General features: G+C 30.8%; 1 protein-coding gene and 1 long non-coding RNA gene across 3 annotated transcripts in view; one reads left to right on the forward strand and one right to left on the reverse strand.

Moving 5' to 3' along the window:
* Positions 1-2,105: 2,105 nt before the first annotated feature.
* Positions 2,106-20,965, reverse strand: part of LOC126906819 (alpha-2Db adrenergic receptor) — a 95,228-nt gene continuing 76,368 nt past the window's right edge. Inside the window, exon 3 of one of the 2 annotated variants that reach the window (XM_050687691.1) lies at positions 2,106-4,326. In XM_050687691.1, coding sequence (XP_050543648.1) covers positions 3,331-4,326 — 996 coding nt within the window. In that variant the 3' untranslated portion in view covers positions 2,106-3,330. Of the gene's footprint in view, positions 4,327-20,215; positions 20,258-20,965 lie in introns of those variants that run through there. The other variant, XM_050687692.1, reaches the window with a different exon arrangement.
* On the forward strand, positions 17,246-17,930 carry LOC126906836 (uncharacterized). Its single transcript, XR_007704357.1, has 3 exons — positions 17,246-17,386; positions 17,443-17,546; positions 17,611-17,930. It is a non-coding gene; the product is annotated as an uncharacterized LOC126906836 (long non-coding RNA).

Below are 20,965 nucleotides of genomic sequence, written 5' to 3' on the forward strand. Positions count from 1 at the left end.
GGTTTCAATAAAAATATGAGACCAGCACTTGTGTTGAACAAAACGACAATAGCAGCAATAACGTAGAGCAAGTCCGAAAAAATAGTACAAACAACCCAACCGCAATTGTCCTTTTTGTTTCACCGGTCGAACCACATTGGTTTTAGTCGGTTACTCGGGTTCGATACGACCAACTGAATGATTGGCAGTTTAACAGGATTTTCCAACTGCCTGTTCATGGCAAACCAATATTTGTACACGCGAAAACTTATGTTGTTGATGTTTTCCACGTACGTTTAAGTAAATAAAAGCATTGTTAAAAAAAACAATATTGGTAGGGTGTGATATTTTTTTTTTATTGTTTTTTTTGTATTAATGTTAACACCGTGTCAATGGGATACGTGATCGACAAACCAAAAATAAAACGTAAAACAATTTCAAAGTAGTCACGTGTATCGATCATACAGACGTCGTTTTAGACTCGAGCGATTATTTCTTAATGAAAAAAAAAACTAAGTAAAAATAACAAAATGATTTAATACGCGGACAAATCGTTCGGAATATCCCAAGGGCCCACGTGAAACACGAGATAGTAAATCTAACTGAAATGTCTAGTGGATGTTATATGATAAAACTGATGGCTAACTAATTGTCTGTTACATCAAAGCATTATGCAAGTACAAATTTACGATATACCGATAAATTATGTTTTTTTTTTTTGAACACGAGCAAAATATTTAGTTATAATTTGTGTATGCTATTTGTGATCGCCGTGTTTTATGTACTTTTTTTCACGTGAAATAAAATGTTTCAGATTTTTTATTCAGTGACGCATTTACACAAATAAGTAAATGTACATATTTTTCCAGCAGCTTCATTCATTTATTGTTTTTATTTTAACTGAGAACATAATGGGTACTGCACAGTGAACGTTTAGCATGAAATAAAGACAGCTGTGCCAAAACCAACCGACCAATATTAATACCTCGGTATTTCCTAACTGTCAAATAAAGATGTGTAAATTCTATTTAAAGTACAAAAAAACAACGTTTAAAAATAGAAGTAAAACAGTTGAATTTATTATTATTTTTTTATCCCTTTTGGTGAACGTTTTACTCGCGAGTTATATTATTTGACTAGTTGTGTCAACTTCTAGTGGACGAATCAAAAACGATTCTCGAATTCGCCATGAAATTNACAACTTCTATTGGACGAATCAAAAACGATTCTCGAATTCGCCATGAAATTAATTTTTGTATCACTTATACAAACAACATTTATCTAAATTAATTATCAATTTAAATAAAACAAATTTTACTATNATTATCAATTTAAATGAAACAAATTTTACTATATAAACACTTTAAAACATTTCCGTATTAATCTGAATGCTCCTCAGTAGAGTTTTGACATTCAAATATTAATTGCAATTTTAAAATTAAAAATATGAAGATATATTAATTTTTGTCCATTTATTTTTGGTGTATTTTTTTTTTTTTTTGACTTGAGTAAAGCACTTCCCACTTAATTACATAGAATTATTTTAAACCGCAGTATTTAGGTCTAAAAACATTTAGTATAACACCCTGTTTTATTAAAGGTTGACTTGAGTATGCGTGACTGTTTAGGCCTACTCTTGTATAATTACAATCAGATGTTAATAATAAAATAAAAATTAGAGTAATGTAATAAATATGGTTACAATTTTTGCGCGTGCAGTACATTTATAGCTCTCATTTAGTATATTTACATTATTTCTTAATTATAATCAATGAAATTTTCATTATTGTTCGAATAATTTTTACATCAAGACTATTGTTGTAATTTATTACATAGTACTATGAAATAATGAAGAGTTTCTACTATGACATTTTATTTCAGTTTTAACGATTTTATTATTATTATTATTTTTTTTTTACATAAAAACATATTAAAGTTTTTACTGGATTTTTTTATTGATATTCATAAAAGAAAAGGCTGAACTAAAATATTTTCTATAAATACGTTGTTTGTGATTTTTATTTTCCGTAGAAATTATAAAATGTTCTGCTTAATGTATAGTATACAAATAAATGGATGGTTTTAGTTTGAGTATTATGCTTATTATATTATTTCCTCTGGTAATTAAAAAAAAAATGGAAAAGAGTTTCTCGTAAAAGTAAGTTTGCCCATTAGTTGAATCAATATTTTTAACATTAAAGCAGTTTTGTTTATAAAAATAAACTCTAAAACTATGTAATATTATTTTATTAATTTATTTTAATGACAACGTTTTCGTTATTGCTCAACGAGTAAATTGGGTTCCATGTTTTTATAAATAACAAGAAAAACTTTTGTAAAATATATAATGTAATCACAGCCGTTTGAAGGCAAACAAAATAAAAATACAATTAGGATTATTATGTTAATTATCAATTTTAAACAAATTGCTTTAGTTTAAGTAGCAGCACGTTATAGTGAAATTATTAAATTATAATATTTATATTTACTAAACGCATTATTTACTCTTGAATAATTTATGTATTTGCCAGTTATCTTTATGCACTCAGGTTTATTCAAACGGTGAGATTAGTCGAAAATATTTTCATAATTTTTAAATGAGCGCTGAGTAGTTGAATAATAAAACATTTAAGTGAATTGAGTAACAGAATGTTTCTAATAATAATAATAATAATAATAATACCAATTTAGTTGAGTTTACGAGAAAATGACTGCACTTGAAAGTTTCTAAATTACTTCTGTTATCATTTGATGAGACTTACAAGGGTTTACACGTGCTCGAAAAAAAAAATGTTTATTTAATTCAGTATTTTTTATGCGTCTACTCTTTTTATTGCTATTTTGTAAGCGGTGTATCATCGATATTTATGGTTTCCTACGATGTTCTTAAAAGTATAGTGTAAATAACATTGTTTTTTAACTACTAAAAACATTTTATTCACGATGCGCCTACAACTGTAATGTTTTGCACACTGGACTATTTTGTTTCATAAGTGTTTATGGTAGTGGACAGCACGTAAGCGTTTATGCAAGATCGTAGTTGCGCTTAATGCGTACGGTTCATAATTGGAAATCATGATAAAAAGCGTTAAAAATATATCGTATTTCGAGTCCAAAGGTAAAAATCAAATGTAATTTTTTTATAACGCTCTCCGGTGTGTCTAGTACGCCATGTACGCGTTCGATTGGCCACTCAGACTTGCGGGTAGTGTTGCCAACAGCTACAACTGTCCGGAATAAAGAACGCATGGCGCAAATGAGCATTGCGGACACAGAGAGCTATAGAACAGACAAACGGGAAAAATAAATATGGCAAGCGGGTGGGGTTGGAAGTGAGCTGTCGACGGCGCGTTATTTGAATAGCACTCGCCGGAAGCTACGACGAAAGTCTTTGTTGAATATCGTATAAATGACCGGGTTGATGGCCGAGTTCATGTAGCCTAGCCAGAAGGCTATGGTGAGCGCCTGTGGCGGTATGTAGCACACCTTGCACAGGGGTGTGAGCACGTACATGAAGAAGAACGGCAGCCAGCACGCAATGAACGAGCCCATGATCAGGCCCAGAATGAGCGTGGCTCGTTTTTCTTTTTTCCGGGCGATCCTTCTCTTCTCCCGTTCCGGATCGCGGGGTTTCGGCCTGGTCAGCGAGGAGGAGGCCGGCGACGGCGCCACGTCCCTGGCGCTCAACGCCACCTTGCCCGTATCCAAGATATCTCGCTTTGCCTTGGCCGACGCTGCCGCCTTGGACTTGCCGCGTCCGCCAAAAATGGGCTTACACAGTCTGGCCTTGACCGGTTTGACTACGCCGCATTTCTGCACGTTGCCCGAATCGGACGACGACGGGTCCAGCTCGCTGACCATGTCCGCGTCAACGCCCACGCTGGGCGCCCGACATCGGCCACCGCCGGTGGCGGCGATGTCTCCGTTCACCGTTAGCCGGCGACTACCTTGCGTAGTGAACACTTTCAGCGTGTCTTTGTCGCCATCCTTGCTGACGTCGCTCGTGCTCGCATCGCTCGCGTAGTCGCACGCTATCACCGGCAACGTGTTGGTCACCGGCGTTGCCGGTGGCGACGAACGAGACGATCCGGCCACCGTAACTGTACCCGGTTTGGTAATGAAACTGGTGGTCTGCGACAACGCGGAAGGGCTGTTCAGTCCACCCCCGCCGCTCTTGCCTGTCGTTTTGCTCTTGTTCTTCGGTTTTGATGGCGGCTTCCGGATGCCCCGGCGTGCTCTCGCTTTGGCGGCAAAGTATATCCGGATGTACACAAACACCATGATGCACGAAGGTATGTAGAAAGAGCCGAGGGCAGAGTATATCCGATAACCCAGATCTTTGTTAAGCTGAAACAAAATAAAAAATCAACATGTTATTTATGCGATTTTATAATTGAATACGTTGCGTTGGTTAAACTACTTGTAAAGTGTTTGGAAACCGAAAACTTTTCGAATATCCAACTTGAATTGATTACAGATTTATATTGCACTATAAAAAAGTAATATTGAAACTAGAAACACAGGTATTTAAAAAATAATAATTATTTTTATTAGAAAAGAGCCAGACGAGTTGACGGTTATAAAATTATCTTCTTACATTAAAAAAATTATGGTATTTTATTTTTATGGAAATATATTAATTATTTTTGAACAATTTTCGAAAATAATTTTAATTATGTTTGTTATATCGCACTGACACATTTGTTACGAATAATATCTAAGTGTGTAGAACGATTAATATTGTTTTACGGCGTAAGGTTTTCATTAGAGTGTCAATAAAGTACATTTTTACTGCAATAGCTAAAGAAAACTTTCTTTATTAAAAATTATTTGACATTTTACAACTAATTCAAATTAGAAGAGTACTAGGAAGGACTATTGAATAAAAATGTAAATGTCTAAGTTGATATTTTTCATTACTCGCATGAAAATTCCAATACATTATATACAGGGTGTTCAGTAAGTCAGGAAACGGGTTTCTATTGTTCTCATTGTTTGTAACAATGAGAACAATAGAAACCTGTTTCCTGACTTACTGAACACCCTGTATATATTATGATTATGTAAAATCATTTGTTTATAATTAGTTAAGCTAGCTCGTTTTATGAAAAAATAAACATAATAATTATCATAAAACATACCTAAGGGTATGATCAGCTCATTCCCTTTTAATATATTTTTACTCGTCATTTTTTTGTTTAACTACTCAGTAATAGACCAATGAAAAATTGCGTAATACGTCTAAAATGTCTTAATATTCACTCTTAATGGAGGAGTACATATATTTACTCCCACAAAAAACGTACTACAATATAGTACATTTACTATATATTATAGTAAATTTTTTCAAGATTAACCTAAGGTATCTGAACTGGACACATTAAAAAATTCATCTCGTCCCAGGCTAGCGGCAAGTCGTCTGAAATGTTGACATTTTTTCTAATTAATAATTCAATTAAAACAATTAATATTAGCGAACAAGTTGTTTACCAATTGGTCTGAATATATCAAGTAGTACGTCTACCGAATTTCAAGTATTTGTAGTGAACACTCGCTTGAAGAGATTCAATAAAAGCGTAAGGGTGTCGACTCGGTCTACCCTTTCCTATGTGAAACTCGCTAATTCATTACTTGTTGATAGCAAGTCGGATATGTTGCACCGAATATATGTCGAAAAGTAGTGAACTGTTCGACCCCTTGCGGTTGTTTAGTTTAATTAATGGTGTTCCAAAAGATGTTTAACTCCGGTCCCTTTTTGTACGAAACTGATGCGCATTGTTCATCGAGTGTAAACTACGTTAAAAAAACACGCGAATAGGGTTCAAAGAAGAGCACTCGAACAAAAGTAGAGGTTCGGACGATCATCAATGGGACACCGCCGTTATCTCGGACGAATCACACGCATGGCCAATTCATTAAGCTGTAACATGGTTAATTTTTCCAAAAGTTTATCCACCACTAGTTGCATTGCTGAGCTGTTGTACGTTTTCGGTATTGCAACATACGCTGTTGTTGATCATCAACACTGCACTTGTTTCCAAGTGCAGTGGTTCGAAAAACGAACGTTTCAAACAGCAAACGAATGCCGTCGTCAAAAATGTAATCGATGGCAAATTTTCAAGAAAAAAAAAAAAGCGAATCCGTCAGAGTTGCAAAAGTGGCGCGCAGTTTTGCGCCAGCCAATGGCGACGTTCCATAATTAAATCGGCTGTGCTCCGAATTAACGGCAAGAGAGTTGAAAACTCGTTAATCTAATTAATCGAGACGAATTCAACCGTCTCTCGCAGAACACAACACTGGTACACAATAACAAAGGAGGGGAGGTATATAAGCGAGTTGAAAAGTGGAAGAGCAATAATAGTGTAATATAGCGCACCTCGACCGATTCGGGACGGGCGGCGAGCGGGCGCCGTGTCCGTGACCAGAGTAAAAATAATATATACATGGCGAACTGCAACGCGCAGCGACTGTAATTGAATTTGTTGTTTCAGTGTTGTCGCGGACCAGACGTGTTCTCGAGTACAACCGAAATCCAATAAGCGGCTAATGAACAGCGTTTTGGAGTCGGCTGGAAAACAATAGGAGAACAGGACACACGCTATCGCCAAATAATAATTACTAAAACCCAACGCGGTCTATAATATGTTAATTTAAACCAAACGAATGACCGCGCGATAATTATCGTGCCCCGGCGGCTACCCTTTTTCAAATCACGCGCCCGGAAAATTAAACCCCTTCGATTGTTTGACACCGTGTGTTATCAGTATGAAATACGAGTGCAACAAACAGTTACGGTCGCTGTGCTTTTATTAAAATTAATAACAATAGCAATAATTTCATAACTATTTCGGCGAGTCCGATTGTTTCGCGTTCTACAGCGACACGGGTTTTCCTATGAATAAAAAAAAAGGTATTTTATTAGAATCACATAGTAATGCCGACACGCTGCGCTGTCGTAATCTGGGGACACTCAATAAATTAGACCGCCGTCATAAATTATTATTTTATTTTTAAACGCGTCTTTTTTTTATTCGTCCACCGTCGATCAGTAATTTTNAGTGTATTTTATTAGAATCACATAGTAATGCCGACACGCTGCGCTGTCGTAATCTGGGGACACTCGATAAATTAGACCGCCGTCATAAATTATTATTTTATTTTTAAACGCGTCTTTTTTTTATTCGTCCACCGTCGATCAGTAATTTTAGCACAAAAAAACCGAATTATTGGTCCGAACGGCCATGAATGTTATTTAATTCTACAGCAGCGATCATCAAAGTCCCCTTTTAAATTCTGTCGGCTTTAATCTTTTAAGTGGAAACATACACTTTCGACTGGCGGCCTACGTGAACAGGGAAATTATTTTACTGACAATAATTAATTGTGTCATTACTCACTGGCCAATAATAACTTTGCACTAGTATTTTAGAAATAATTACCACGATAACATAATTACAGCAGGTGAATCGCGGTTTGTGTATTTTTATATCTAGACCGTGTTAAACTTGAAGTCCTTGATGACATTTCGGTAAGAATATAAAAGCACTTTGGTATTTTCGCGGTATTAATTTAATATTTTTCAATTTGCCCCCTTCAAAATGTTGTATATTTATTTCCCGTGGTTTTAATACGTTTTTCATTATTTCATTTAATATTTTTAAATAATGTGAGTATTTGTTATTAGCCTGATCATAGCAATACAGAAATATATTAGGATATTTTTAATGACCTCATTTCCGATACTATAGTTTTGACTTGTTCGAGTAAGCAAATAATCAAGCCAAAAAGAGATTAGCAAGTCATGAAATATGGAAAACTAAATTTCTAAAGATGTGTACGCAGTTAATTTTTCGATCATAATATTATACAGGTTAAAGTACAATAAATATTGTAATTTTTTTTTTTTTTTTTTTTTTAAATGGAGTTTTTTTATTTTGTTTAGTTTATTTATGTATATTAGTTTAACAAGTGAGAAAACGCGTTTTGAGAACTAACAAAAATTATAATAATAATAAGCTATCATTATTATTTAAATCTTATCCGTTTTATAACGTAACTGTTATTGCATTTAAAAAATAAATTCAACGAATATGTGTCGAAACGTAGACAGTTATTTGTACTTTTCTCGGCCGATGATTATTTACTTTATAATTAAATATATTTATGAGTTGTAGATGGATTTGAAAAATAATTACCCCTTATCAACAAATAATTTACTGCGTTCTTTGTACACAAAAATTTATGAGTATGATATAACCATTTCTTTGTTCCTAATTGTTTTTTTGGCTTTATTCATTTCATGAAAAAATCCCTTTTAATTAATTAATATAAAAGCAAAAATCCGTGGCCGCCATGCATAATAGTGTCCTAGTTTTCAAAAATACAAATCTGATATTGCATAAAAAACAAAAACAATAAATTTTGTTTAAAGTAATTGAATTTTTCAATAACTATTTATGTTTGAATTTATTTAATTGAATATGTTATTATAACTATTCAGTCCGCAGCCAAAAATCTTACAGAATTTTGAATCTTTTAAAATATGAGCCATCTGCGATCGTCCAGCTGTGTTTAAAACTTTGTACAAACCGGACGTCGAATTAAAAAACACCAGAATGTGTTACGTCCAGTAATTTATATTACATTTGAACTAAAAACTAAGTAATAATGTATAGAATACGAATGAATTAAAAGTCCAAACCGTCTCTTACTTATAATTAATCCCTTGCAACTTTTTAATTGCGAAATACTAAGACTGGCTCTCAATAACATTAAAATAGTGTAGGCGATGGAGAAATAAAAAAGTCCCGTGCGTTTTTAAACAAACAAAACAGTCGAGTTCAGAGAAGCGGCTAAACTTTCTTTCGTTACCATATTGCGACATAGACGTTATTGGCCCTGTTTTTGTTGTGGACAACAAAATACAAATTATTCATCGGTCTGCTTCCAATAAAGTTTTCTCGTTCCGTCAGTGTTTTTTTAGATGTTGGTTATCTGTCAATAAAGAATGGACCTCGTAGCTTCGGTTTTAAATATCTGTGTGTTTCGAGACGACATCAGTGCGGTTCTATATAAATCTTATTGAAACTCAACCGACACAAACAAGTTCGGTCGTTCTATTTGCCAAGTAAAAACGGCTATTAAACAGAATAAAACCTTTAACGTTTATTAGTTATATATGTCTACTTACAAATAAATTGTATCGAGATAACTGCGTCTATTTTTGCAATACACCGCCACTTAACGTATTCTGATTAAATTTAATTCGATTAAATATTATCGATTTGAAGTTTTCTCGTTTCAAAGTACGCAATAGTAATTCGATGTCGTTCAGAGACTGTTTAATCGTTCCTTAAGAATACGTATCTAGTATTGCTAACACGTGTTGTACAAGTACGTCATACAAATGGCATATTTTCAAATCCCCCGACAATAAAAGTACGGTTTTAATGCGCCAAGTTAGTTAATTTTAGTGTAATAGCTTTTTATGTCTGTATCGTCGATTGGAATCTAAAATGTACTAGGCGTGTTTACTCATTACAAGATACAAACAACAATATAACACTACTATTAGTGATTATACGCAATAGTTGTGGATAAATAAACAATTATGTTTAGCGTTCAAGTAAATAGGTTAATCACACACATGCGAAGTTACCATTTTTCATCTATGACACGGTTTTCTTTTGAAATTCCAACAACTTCAAATATGCATATGTATAGATTATTCGTTACAAGAACATAATCCTTTGTGAAGCGTTTGAATATACTAATGAGCACTTATGCGTTAGTTTTTTAACGCGTTAAATTTGATAGGTCTGAAAACCGCGCGATCGACGGATTCATGAAATGGTCGTTTTGTGAACAGTTATTTCAAAAATATAACGACAATTCAGAAATCGTAAACTACTTTATAAGCGCAATTTGCGGTTGTCTACAAAACGGTCTGAAAGCGTAGCTCATCCCGCTAAATGTAATTGCGTTCAGAGCGATACTTCATCGAGATAGTATCTATTAGTTTATTTAGCAATTCAGATGTATACAAACGTTTCAAACAACGGGCCTTTGTAATCCAGATCGGCTGGTGTTTAGTAATTAAAGGAATATCTCTGGCAGTATAAACCGACCGGTCAACACGCTTGTGTTCACCGGGCACACGACTGTAAAAACACGGTTTCTAATAACCCTTGACATTATTTTTCCAAAACGCTCTGTCATTTTCCCGAGTTCTCTCTTCTGCGTTGAACGACAGCCGACATAATTGATTTTTTTTTTCGCACGTGTTCCTAGTCAACGGAGATCGACACAGGAAATAATTGTTTTCAGCGTTGGCCTAGTTGATTGTTTCTGTCACCTGAACCGTAGGAATCGGCATTATTATAAAAGACAATAAATTACGAGGCTATCAACATTTTAATTTGATTCGAAACGAATTTTATTCGCGAGTTGCTCTCTGCAAAACGGGGCCGGACAACATTTGCGGCAACATAGTCGAAGGAAGCGGCACGAGAAACTTCTGACGTGGCGGAGAGACGGAGAAAATAGAAGGAATCTTGGGGAAAGAAGGGATTATGGGATTGCCGGTCAGGAAATTCAAATTTAAATATTTATGAGTTTAATGCCACTGTCCATGTCTTTACTTTCTCCCATAACCATTAACAACGGCGAAACTGATTGCGACCACCGACATTATCCTGGTGCTCTAGCCGCCTGTTCGAGTCACTTTGTAGTTACTGGGGAGCTATTAAAGACTACAATATAAACGCCAAACCAAAATAGCGCATAATCTCGTGGTGTATACAAAGAAGCTATGTTTTTTTCCACTAATCAACATAAGAATAATCTAATTTCAAAATAAAAACTCAGAATTAACTTATTCAAAACACTTTAAGCATTCTTTATTTCATAACAAAATAAATAAACGCAAGACATTTGAATTTCAATTGTTTAAATTTCAAATTTTCATACAAACTTCTAGGTTCGCAAGGTACAGTACAATTAAAGCCCCTTAGTCGAGTACTGTACATAATTACGACACACGTGGATGAAAATTGATTACAAATGTGTCGTTTAATAAATCGGATTACCATTATTGTTATAACATTACGTAGGAGCCGATTTCATAATTGGTCTAGCGCACGAATCCTTTTTAGGGACGTCCTCAAATAAAAGGATCCCATAGCATTATTTTTTATACTTTTTCAGTGCTAATATAACACATAAAAAGTTATATCAGTGGTAATAAAAATCGTGTACCAAAAGATAAAGTAAATGTATTTTTTGTGAACAGTACTGCATCAAATTCATCGAATGTAACAAACGAGCTCAATAGCTCATGTTTGCACTATTACGTTATACCATATAAATCATATGTGACATTAAAATATAAAAGATCACAAAAATATTTAGGTTAATTGACATTCACTTTCTAGGTGATTTCTTTGAATTATTAAAAATTCGATCATTATCTTTAAGACGTCTAAAAATAATTTGAAATAATTGAAAATATTGGATTTTGAAACATTACAATAGTTGATTAGTATATTAATTTATAAAAAGACATAATATTATGAATATTTATAAATGTGAAACGTTTATAGTAAACAGTTTTATAAATTGTTTATTCGAGTTACTAATTACCAAATCTGACTCGAAATTGATGTACATTAAAGGTATTTAAATTAGTAAGATAATATTAATAAATATTCACAATGAGCTGATATAAGAATATAATAAACAAATAATAGAGGAAATCATACTTCAGCTTATTTATTTGATCGTTTCAGTATAATTTATTGAGAGAAACCCATTTTTTACTCCCCCCGAAACTAAGTCTCATGAGACTATTAGCAATTAAATAGCAAAATGTCATTTATTTCAGTTGATATTATGTCATTTGTTTTTATTAGACTAAACTATTGCGAGGAAAAAAAATCTATTAAATAGTACATATCTAAGTATTTACAGTTTATGTAAATAACTTTTGGATTGATTCAATGTAAGAATTAATAAATTAAATGTATAGATTAATTTCAACAATAAGGTAAGTTGATAAATGGTACAATGAACTTTCTCATGAGAATTAAATAATAGAATTCATTTAACGTTGTCGAATTAAATAGGATTGATCACCAACACGGATTAAACGACCTTCGATAGAATTCCGAACAATAATGTTCAGATGCAAAGAATTAATAATATGAAAGAACATTTTTTAAATCTAGTTTTTATTAATTTTATAAACTTTATCCAATGAGGATTATTAGTTTTTGTAAAATTTTAATAATAATATTTTAACATTCAAATAACTAGTAAATTGAAATGATTGAAATGACTTTTTTTTCATTTTTATGTTATGTTAGATTAAAAATTTAAACACTTATTTCAATGAAATAAAAAAAATCTTATAGTATAAAAATTAATTACATTTTATTATGGAATTAGTGTTCAGCAAAGACTTAGTGGACCAGTTGTTACAAACGCCGTCGAGTACATCACATCACGTGACAGCTGATTTCTAACGTCTTTGCTTGACTATCTCAACGCCCACTCATCAAATTGACGGCCTACGCATGTCAATTGGCCGTTGTGTAAAGTACACCGTCGTTCTTCAACCAGCATATATTATATGTATTTAGTTTAAACAGAAAACTGTTCCTCTTGTGTTTCCCATTGTTCGGCCATAGTGTCTTTAATTATTTGTTTTATATCATTTATAATTAATCTGTCACCGTCCTAACGACCATTTTAGCCCTCCTACGCCCTTTATATTTAATTTACTTATTAAAGAAATAATTAATATTTACTTTGCTATCTCTTTAATTATTGTCTACGCCTCATTTATTGAATGTGCGATTAGCCGCCATCCTCTCACAGGTGAACCCTCTCACCCGGTTCTCTATTGAACGTAATCAGACTTAAGTCAAAATGGCAATCTAACGCGGTACACGACTAGCCCTCCTGTGGTCTAGGACGTATCGTACGAAACAATTGTTTTAGAGCAATAATTAATGGACGAATGTGAAGAATTTTATTCAATGAATTTTGAACAAAAAAAGTTTTTCATAAATATTACGCCAAAATAATTTGATTGCGTTTCACGAATTTAATAAATGACAATAAAATATTTTTAAGTCTAATAACAAAGCACAAGCAGCGACATTAAATTTTCAATAAACTCTTAAAAGCAAATATTACAAAATCAATGAAAATTTTCTAAAGAATAATTTAAAAAGAAAAATGGTATAATCCTGTGTATTCTATTTCTAAGTAGTATGTTTATGTCCATAGCTGTATAATACTAGAGCAGTATAAAGTATACTATAAAAGCAGAATCTAAAATAATAACATTGTTATTTTAATAAAGTGGTAAAATGAATCGAAGATTTATATTGGTATGTAAAAAACGAGGCAGATTAGTTATTACTTTTAAGACTTCTCAACCAACTATAGTTGCATTAGTTAACAATTTCAATCATTTACACATCAAGAAATAACGAAAAAAAAATATGCATTACCAGATTGTCTGTATACAATCTAGAGAAATATTTTAGATGGATGGAATTAATACAGTACATACCGTAAACTGATGTTTAGTAAGTAAGGAAACAGGTCAATTGTTACAAACAATGACAAAAATGGAAACCCGTTTCTCTACTTACTGAACATTCTATATATTGGTAATTGGAAAAAAATAAAATTAACGGGATAGCTCGAAGGGAATGTAAAATAAATATCAAATACTTAGAAATGTTATGAAACTACTTTTCCAGGTATTGTTTTAATATTTAATAGTTTCATTCAAAGAATAATCCTTAAATATTGCCATTATAAATAATCAAATTGAGAAATAAAATAACTTCTAAAACTAAATTAAGATCCTCTGGTGTTTTTTTTTTTTTTTTAATTGGACAATGATATCTTTTATTTGTAATTAGTTTTTGAAATTTTTAAGCAGATGAAAACATTTAGAGTATAATTTATTACACTACATGACCAACTATGTTGTAAAAATAGTTACAAGTTTTTTTTTGTTTATTCTTGAAATATTTTAATAAAACAAAATAAAGAATTTTTGCTATCATATCTAAAATCAAAATACTATGTATTCTTCATAAAATTATATTAAATCTCAAACATTTTCTTGCTGTATAAAAAACAGGAAAGAATTTTAATGCATTTTTAAGTGGTCGGCTTTAAAATTGATAAATAATAATTTTTTTATTTAATTTAAACTTTCTTTTCACTCTATAATTTCAGTACAATTCGCTCACTAGATAGCACTAGCAGAGTGTCACTTCATGTTTATTACTTGTAAGCTCATCCATTACGGAAGTATAAGTAAGAACACAATGCTTGTCACCAATCCCCGGTGAACTTTTACTCCTCGGGTAGACCTTTAGCGATTGTGTATTCTTGAAATATTATACGACAGTGTTATTATATGATTTTGAAATATTACCGTTTCAAGAAGTTTCTATATCAACTTTTATAAAAATAAATCTTTATATTTTTATGATATGATAATTAGGTGCCAGTAGTTCATTTTATTAGGAAAACATCTGTAAAATTCCACTAAAATTAAACAATAAAACTAATTTTAACTAAATAAACCAGCTTCATAAATACAGTATACATTACTGATGAAAGTGGAAATTTTTAATATTGAAATGAATTTTATTGCAACACCTACAGCAATGCGATATATTTAAAAAAAATAAATGGCCTATCACGGAACTTTTTCGATCTGATTATTCGACTTACAGCGACCCCTGGTGAGCATTTAACGTTAAATACGACATATTAATTCATATTTTAAAATTGGCACGGAGATTGATGGCCAGTTATTGAAAGTGTACCGGTAATTCATGTGAGATAAAGAGATACGATACGAGATTACAACCCGTAAACCCAAGTCATCATAGAGACAAGCCCCACTACTAGTTCGGTTATGATTTAGATCCTGATACATTTCCATATAGTTTGATAACGTGATGTGCGACTGAGAGAAACACATTACCGTAACAAAATCAGTCTAAAAAAGTGTATAAAATTGTAATAATTTTGTCAAAAAGGGAAATTTTTTAGACAAACATAAATATTTGCTATAAAAACAAAACATTTAATCATCAATTCAATAATAATTAGATATTGGAATTTTTAATTTATTCGATCCTTAAGCTTAACACTACTGGACCATAGAGCTTCAAACTAGCAAAAAAAATTTTTTAAATTAGCCTAATAAATATTAAAAACACATTATATTTGTGCGGTAGAGAATATTTTTAATTTCTGTTTATGGTTAAATTTAATTAAATTAAAAAAAACATTGCTTAAATCAAATTTAGTTTTAGTCTAATTCTTAGATCATTTTTGTTCTATACACAGGTTTTACTTTTTTTTTTTTAAATATGATCACTTTCAATGTATCGTGGTTATGTTATAATTAAAGAGACATTTTTAATTATCATTTTAAAGGTTTTCTTTTTCGTCCCGTTTATTCATACTGAACTTAAAATTCCTCTATTACCAGACAGAATTTTTTTTTATTGTTTTTCAAATTTCCGATTTTTTAAGTTTAAAACGAGAGCACACATTTTTATCTTTTCAAATAATTAATTCAAAGTTTGTTAAGTTTTCAGTAGTAATTGATGAAATAAATAATTAATCGAACATGTTTGGCAACCAAAATGTATCCCTTGGGCGTTTTCTATATGAGAAATTGTTAGCGCTAGTAAATTACAAAGATACATAATTTGCAATTGAGCAGAATTTTCTTGCACATTCGCTAAAGGCAACTACTTATATGATGAACGTGTACGAACATGATAAAGGTTTTGTTCTTATATATTGTCTTAAAAGTCGGTATATACAACATTGATAAATAAGAAGGAGGTTTCTTTGTTTGTCTAGGTGGTGGTGGCAATGAATTTGGTAGATCCCGACACTTTGATTTATGTATCATCCGCCCAATACCCTTCATAGTTTTTTCACGCTTGCAGTGCCATAAACTTCTATTTGAGTAACGGCTGAAATTGTAAGCGTGTGACTCGTCAACATTAAATTGGAACTAACAGAGAAATAAATGTATGAGAAATCTGAAAACTAAAACGTCTGTCTTTTTCCACTTTAGAATAAAAACAAGAATAATGTATAACTATAATGTGTATGTATAATATTTATATATGAATGAAAATACACCATAGCTACACTAACAATATTGCGCTCTCGTTGGTCCCCAGGGTTTTTGAGTTAATGCGCTTCGACGCCCAGAAACTCTAGTTATATTTGATATATTATACGTGTTAAAAGCGTTTTCGAATAAAAAAATATGTTTATGTATGTACATAGCTTACATTATTATATCGAAGAGAAAAAATGAGGGGGAAAATAGTTTTCAACATTATAATAAGAGAAAGATTTTTTTCGTCCGGAAAACTTATAGTCCCAACAGAAAATTATAGCCGAACCTCTTTTTGGTAATTTATCTGACAACGAACGAAGATTCAGCGAAACGAAAAAAAAATGCCTTCTCGAATTTCATTTCGTATTTTGTCGGTCTCTCTTTACTGATGTGTCAGGAAACGTTCTCATTTTGTATCGTGGCGGACAGATTCAACGAGTTAAACAATCGTTTCCAGTTGAACACTGGACTCAAATAAAACATAGCCTTTATTTAGAGTAGGACGAGGAAGCTCTGGTAGAGAAATAGTAGTAACGATAATTTGTTTTTGTACAAGTCTTTGTCAACGTTAGGGTGGATAGTTCAAGTAGCAACAGCGTTGTTGGCAACGATAACGCTCTTCAAATAAACCACAAAAGGGATGAAAAAAAAATCACTAAAACATGGTTATTTCTAACACTGACAATATGCAGTTTCTAGTGCGACTAATTATTGAAGTTCCGGTGAAAAGAGAAGTGTTCTACACAACAAGGCAGCATACCACGGTAAGAATTCGTAGTAATTATAAGTCATATTAATATACTATAGAATAATTGACAAAAATTCTTATATATTCCTTGTCTGGTTTGCGTGTTTTTACGAGGTTGTTTGTTATTACAATATCAACGTACATAATTTTTTATAAAACAATAATAAAGTTATTGTAGGATGGCATTGTAGGCAGAGAGTGCCGACTCGTTATAATAAGTATAATCAATGATTTTTGTTTCGTGACAAGAAACCAAAACCAAAAACATGTATTTTTCAAAATATGTAATTGGCCAACATGATAATAATACTATAAGAGCATCATTACTGTTACTTGTATTTAAATTGCTTCTGCTAGTTTGATTCGGCTGCTATACTTGGAGTGTGTACACCCTAAGTGGATTACTACTCTGTACCTGGGACGAACAGTTTTCTTGTCGCAATTTATTATAAAAATAAACCCATAGATAAGAAAATGTCATTAATAATATACTATTTAAAGTTAGTTAGTTGACGGTTCGTTTATTTTTCAGCTTTTAAAGTTTATGAACACGAACATAGTTTCCATTGGCTGGTCACTGCTGATGAAAATTTGATCATAGAATTCTGTATCTGATACAATAATAATGTCTCTAGTGTAAGAAATCACGATGAAAACTTTTTCGGCTTGTGCGCCTTTTAATGAAATTTATGTTTTTCAGAAAAACTTCAAAAACACAAAAGTAGCCGGTACCGGTTGGATTGATTAATATTTTATATTTCAAAATAAAACAGTGGACAAAAGAATGTCAATACGAAAATGTGAATATGCGGTTCTAATTTCTATTTATAAAATTAATATAAATAACTTGAACAAGAAATTTAAAATAGTGTGCTAATGAATAGTGTACTACTGTTGTTATTATTACAGCAACAGAACATACTTATTAAAGTATACATGTAGTGGTTTTAATAATATTACACATTGTTATTACACGTTCTTATTGAAGTAATAAATTATAAAAAAATATTACAAATAAGAATGCAAATACAATATTTATATAATTTATCATTGAAATGGATCCAGAGATTCTTATCGTATCACATCAAAAGGGATTTTTCTTTAAAATATGTATTGGTATGGATTTTATTTTTGCATAAGTCGATTTTTCTTATTAACTATCAATTACAAAATTTACTAATAAAAAAAAAATAAAAATTTCATTAGTTTATAAGAAGATTATAATAAGATTTCTGTTGCTATGTAAAATGTAAATATTTAAAAATAAATAAATATTATTAGGCTTGTATTTTATTTGTTAATTTTAAGCAACATTAATGCAAATGGATCATAAAATTATTAATGTAGTTTTTTTAAGAACAAAAATTAGCCTAATATTATTTATTGATAATTAAATCTAAAATAAATTAAGAAATTTGCTGTCATGATAAGAAGTTGTCCCAACTGTTGTAATATATTCGTCAATATCATTATATAAGATAACAATAGGATACTCCGTTTGTGTTCACAATAATTGTCTTTCATTTAAGATAATCAACACTTCTATTTATATACTATATTCATATTCTTAGAATAACATGATTCTTATCAACCATAACATTTAAATAAATAACTTGGAGAAATATTCATCAAATCTTTTAATCTTTTATTATTTAGTTCAAAAGCAGACAAGTGTTTAATTCATTTATTTTAATAAGTTTTGAATTACAATGCAACTGACCACTAGAGTGCCTGCCAACGATATCAACCGGTCTCAGGTATCAATCAGATACACTGATATCGGCGCCATTCCCTTTTCCTGTCCGGTCATATGACTGACGGTTTGGTTCAAATGTTCTATTATCATCTTTATCCAGCGACGTACATGTCAATTTTGTTTGTGTGATTACGTATGGTGACTTTAACTTACACTTTTGGTCCTGACAATCAAGCCACCAGTTAAAATCATTTAGTAACTATGGTCTGGAAATCGTTTTAATTATATAACGTTTATAATTTGTACAACACTTTTTCCCTGTCACCTTATTTTCGGCCATTATTTTTTCCTATGATTGTATATTTTCACGGGATTTTCTTCGGAACATGGATTTTATTTAAATTAATAAATGTTTATTCTTTAATAAATAATAATAATAATATAAATGTTTAAATGTAATAATAATGTTTATTATTGTATTCATATTTCATATACATTTCGTTTATTTACTATTCGTAATTTATTTAAATTAAAATAATGTTCTTTTTCACGTTAGTGTCTGATTTATTTTTCCATGTTGAGTGTAACAATACCTCACATGTGCCTCGTTCAATGAAGTAGTTATTCGCAGTCTTACCAACTAATATAAAGGCCTACATATCTATTAATCGATTTCAGTTCCTTGTTTATTGTGTTGCAATGATATCCATTATATTTTATTAAATATTATTAGAAATACTTAGTCACCCTAGTAAAATAAAACATATTCAATCGAGAAGTATCCATTACTCTTATATCTATTCTTAAATAAGACTTTTAATATCATAATAGTAATGTTCAATAAAAGATTTTTCAATGTTTAAGTTTTGAATATTGATTAATTTTTATTTTGATTTGACATCATTTCAGTGTACTTTGGTTTTAATATCATTTTATTGTAATATTATCTTCTATTTACTTATTTATTTAATTTACTTTTTGATTATTGAAACAATATTCTATAAATCGTTATTTAGTGTCCTTTGCGTTTAATTTCCTCTATGCTATGATCTGGTAAAAGATAAGTTCAACATTGTTGGATTTATATGCTTTTATCTGCGAATGTTTAACGATCAGAAGACGGTGAAGGACACTGAATATTTTTTTTAATATTTTAATATTAAGGAGTACGGTTATTATTCTGATTGACAAAAAAAAAACATTAAATTAACAATGACCTCGTTCATTTATTATTTTTACCATTTGAATTGACAAAATAATAAACAATTAATATATACATAAATCTCATTTTCATAAACTTATTATTTCTTGCATAACTCTTAAATCGAATAAATTTAGAGTACTTTATACTTAAGTAAATATTATTATATTGATTTTTAAAAACATGAATTTATTATATTTTAAATATAAATAAGAACATTTTCATGTTGGCATGTTTCAGCCAGCGTGTTATTTTTAATCACTAGTTTTGACACTTAAAGTGGATTAGATTAAAGATAATAAAAATTTATTTTGCTGATAAAACAATAATAAATATCTTCAACCTTCTTGAATTCTTTCAAGTCTTAAATGAATATATTCAAATTAGTTTTTTCTCTCCATTGAAGTATATTTCAATGTTTTATTAGCTATGAAGTTCGTCAGAAAGACGCTAGAAAAAATACAGTACATATTTTTATTTGATCTATTTAGTTTTTAATAAATATCTTTTGAATATCTAGAAAAGTTTTACATTTATTACTGTTTAAATAAACTAAAGAAGGATTTTCTTTTAAAATTTAGACATAGAAAAAGAATGGAGCATATAAGTGCGACGAAAGTGTTTTACTTTTAGAGGATAAACTTCCGTGGGCTATCCCTAGTACTTCAATTCTTTTCTTTTTAATTTACATAAATGTATAATACAAATAACTTTTTCAATATTATATTACTCCTCATAAAACTACTTCTCAGTGAAGTATAAATTGAAAATAATAAAATGTTTGGCATTTAAAACATAGTAAACAAAACAATGTTTTATTTTACGTAGCCTATAGATTTTTAATGGCATCGCAAAAAAGTACAGCACAAACTACAAATTTATTATAGGAGTATAAAAAAAATTATAATTTGTTTTTTAGAACTATAAATAAATTACATTATTTTAATGTATATTTTCACAATCGAGAACAATCTAGATTTTATGTAGGCTGTTTAATAACAGAAAAAGGTGTTTGTATTGAGTTTATTATAAAAAAATATATATATATATTCTATCTGATGAACCACTTGTATAAAATTCCAAGCTTTTGTATTTAATCAAAATCGAATCACTTTTAAAAATTATTTTATTGTATTATCTCTTTTGTAGTTAATAACT

Source organism: Daktulosphaira vitifoliae, unplaced genomic scaffold, assembly GCF_025091365.1.
Source record: "Daktulosphaira vitifoliae isolate Bord-2020 unplaced genomic scaffold, ASM2509136v1 Scaffold_5, whole genome shotgun sequence".
In the NCBI taxonomy this organism is placed as follows: domain Eukaryota; kingdom Metazoa; phylum Arthropoda; class Insecta; order Hemiptera; family Phylloxeridae; genus Daktulosphaira; species Daktulosphaira vitifoliae.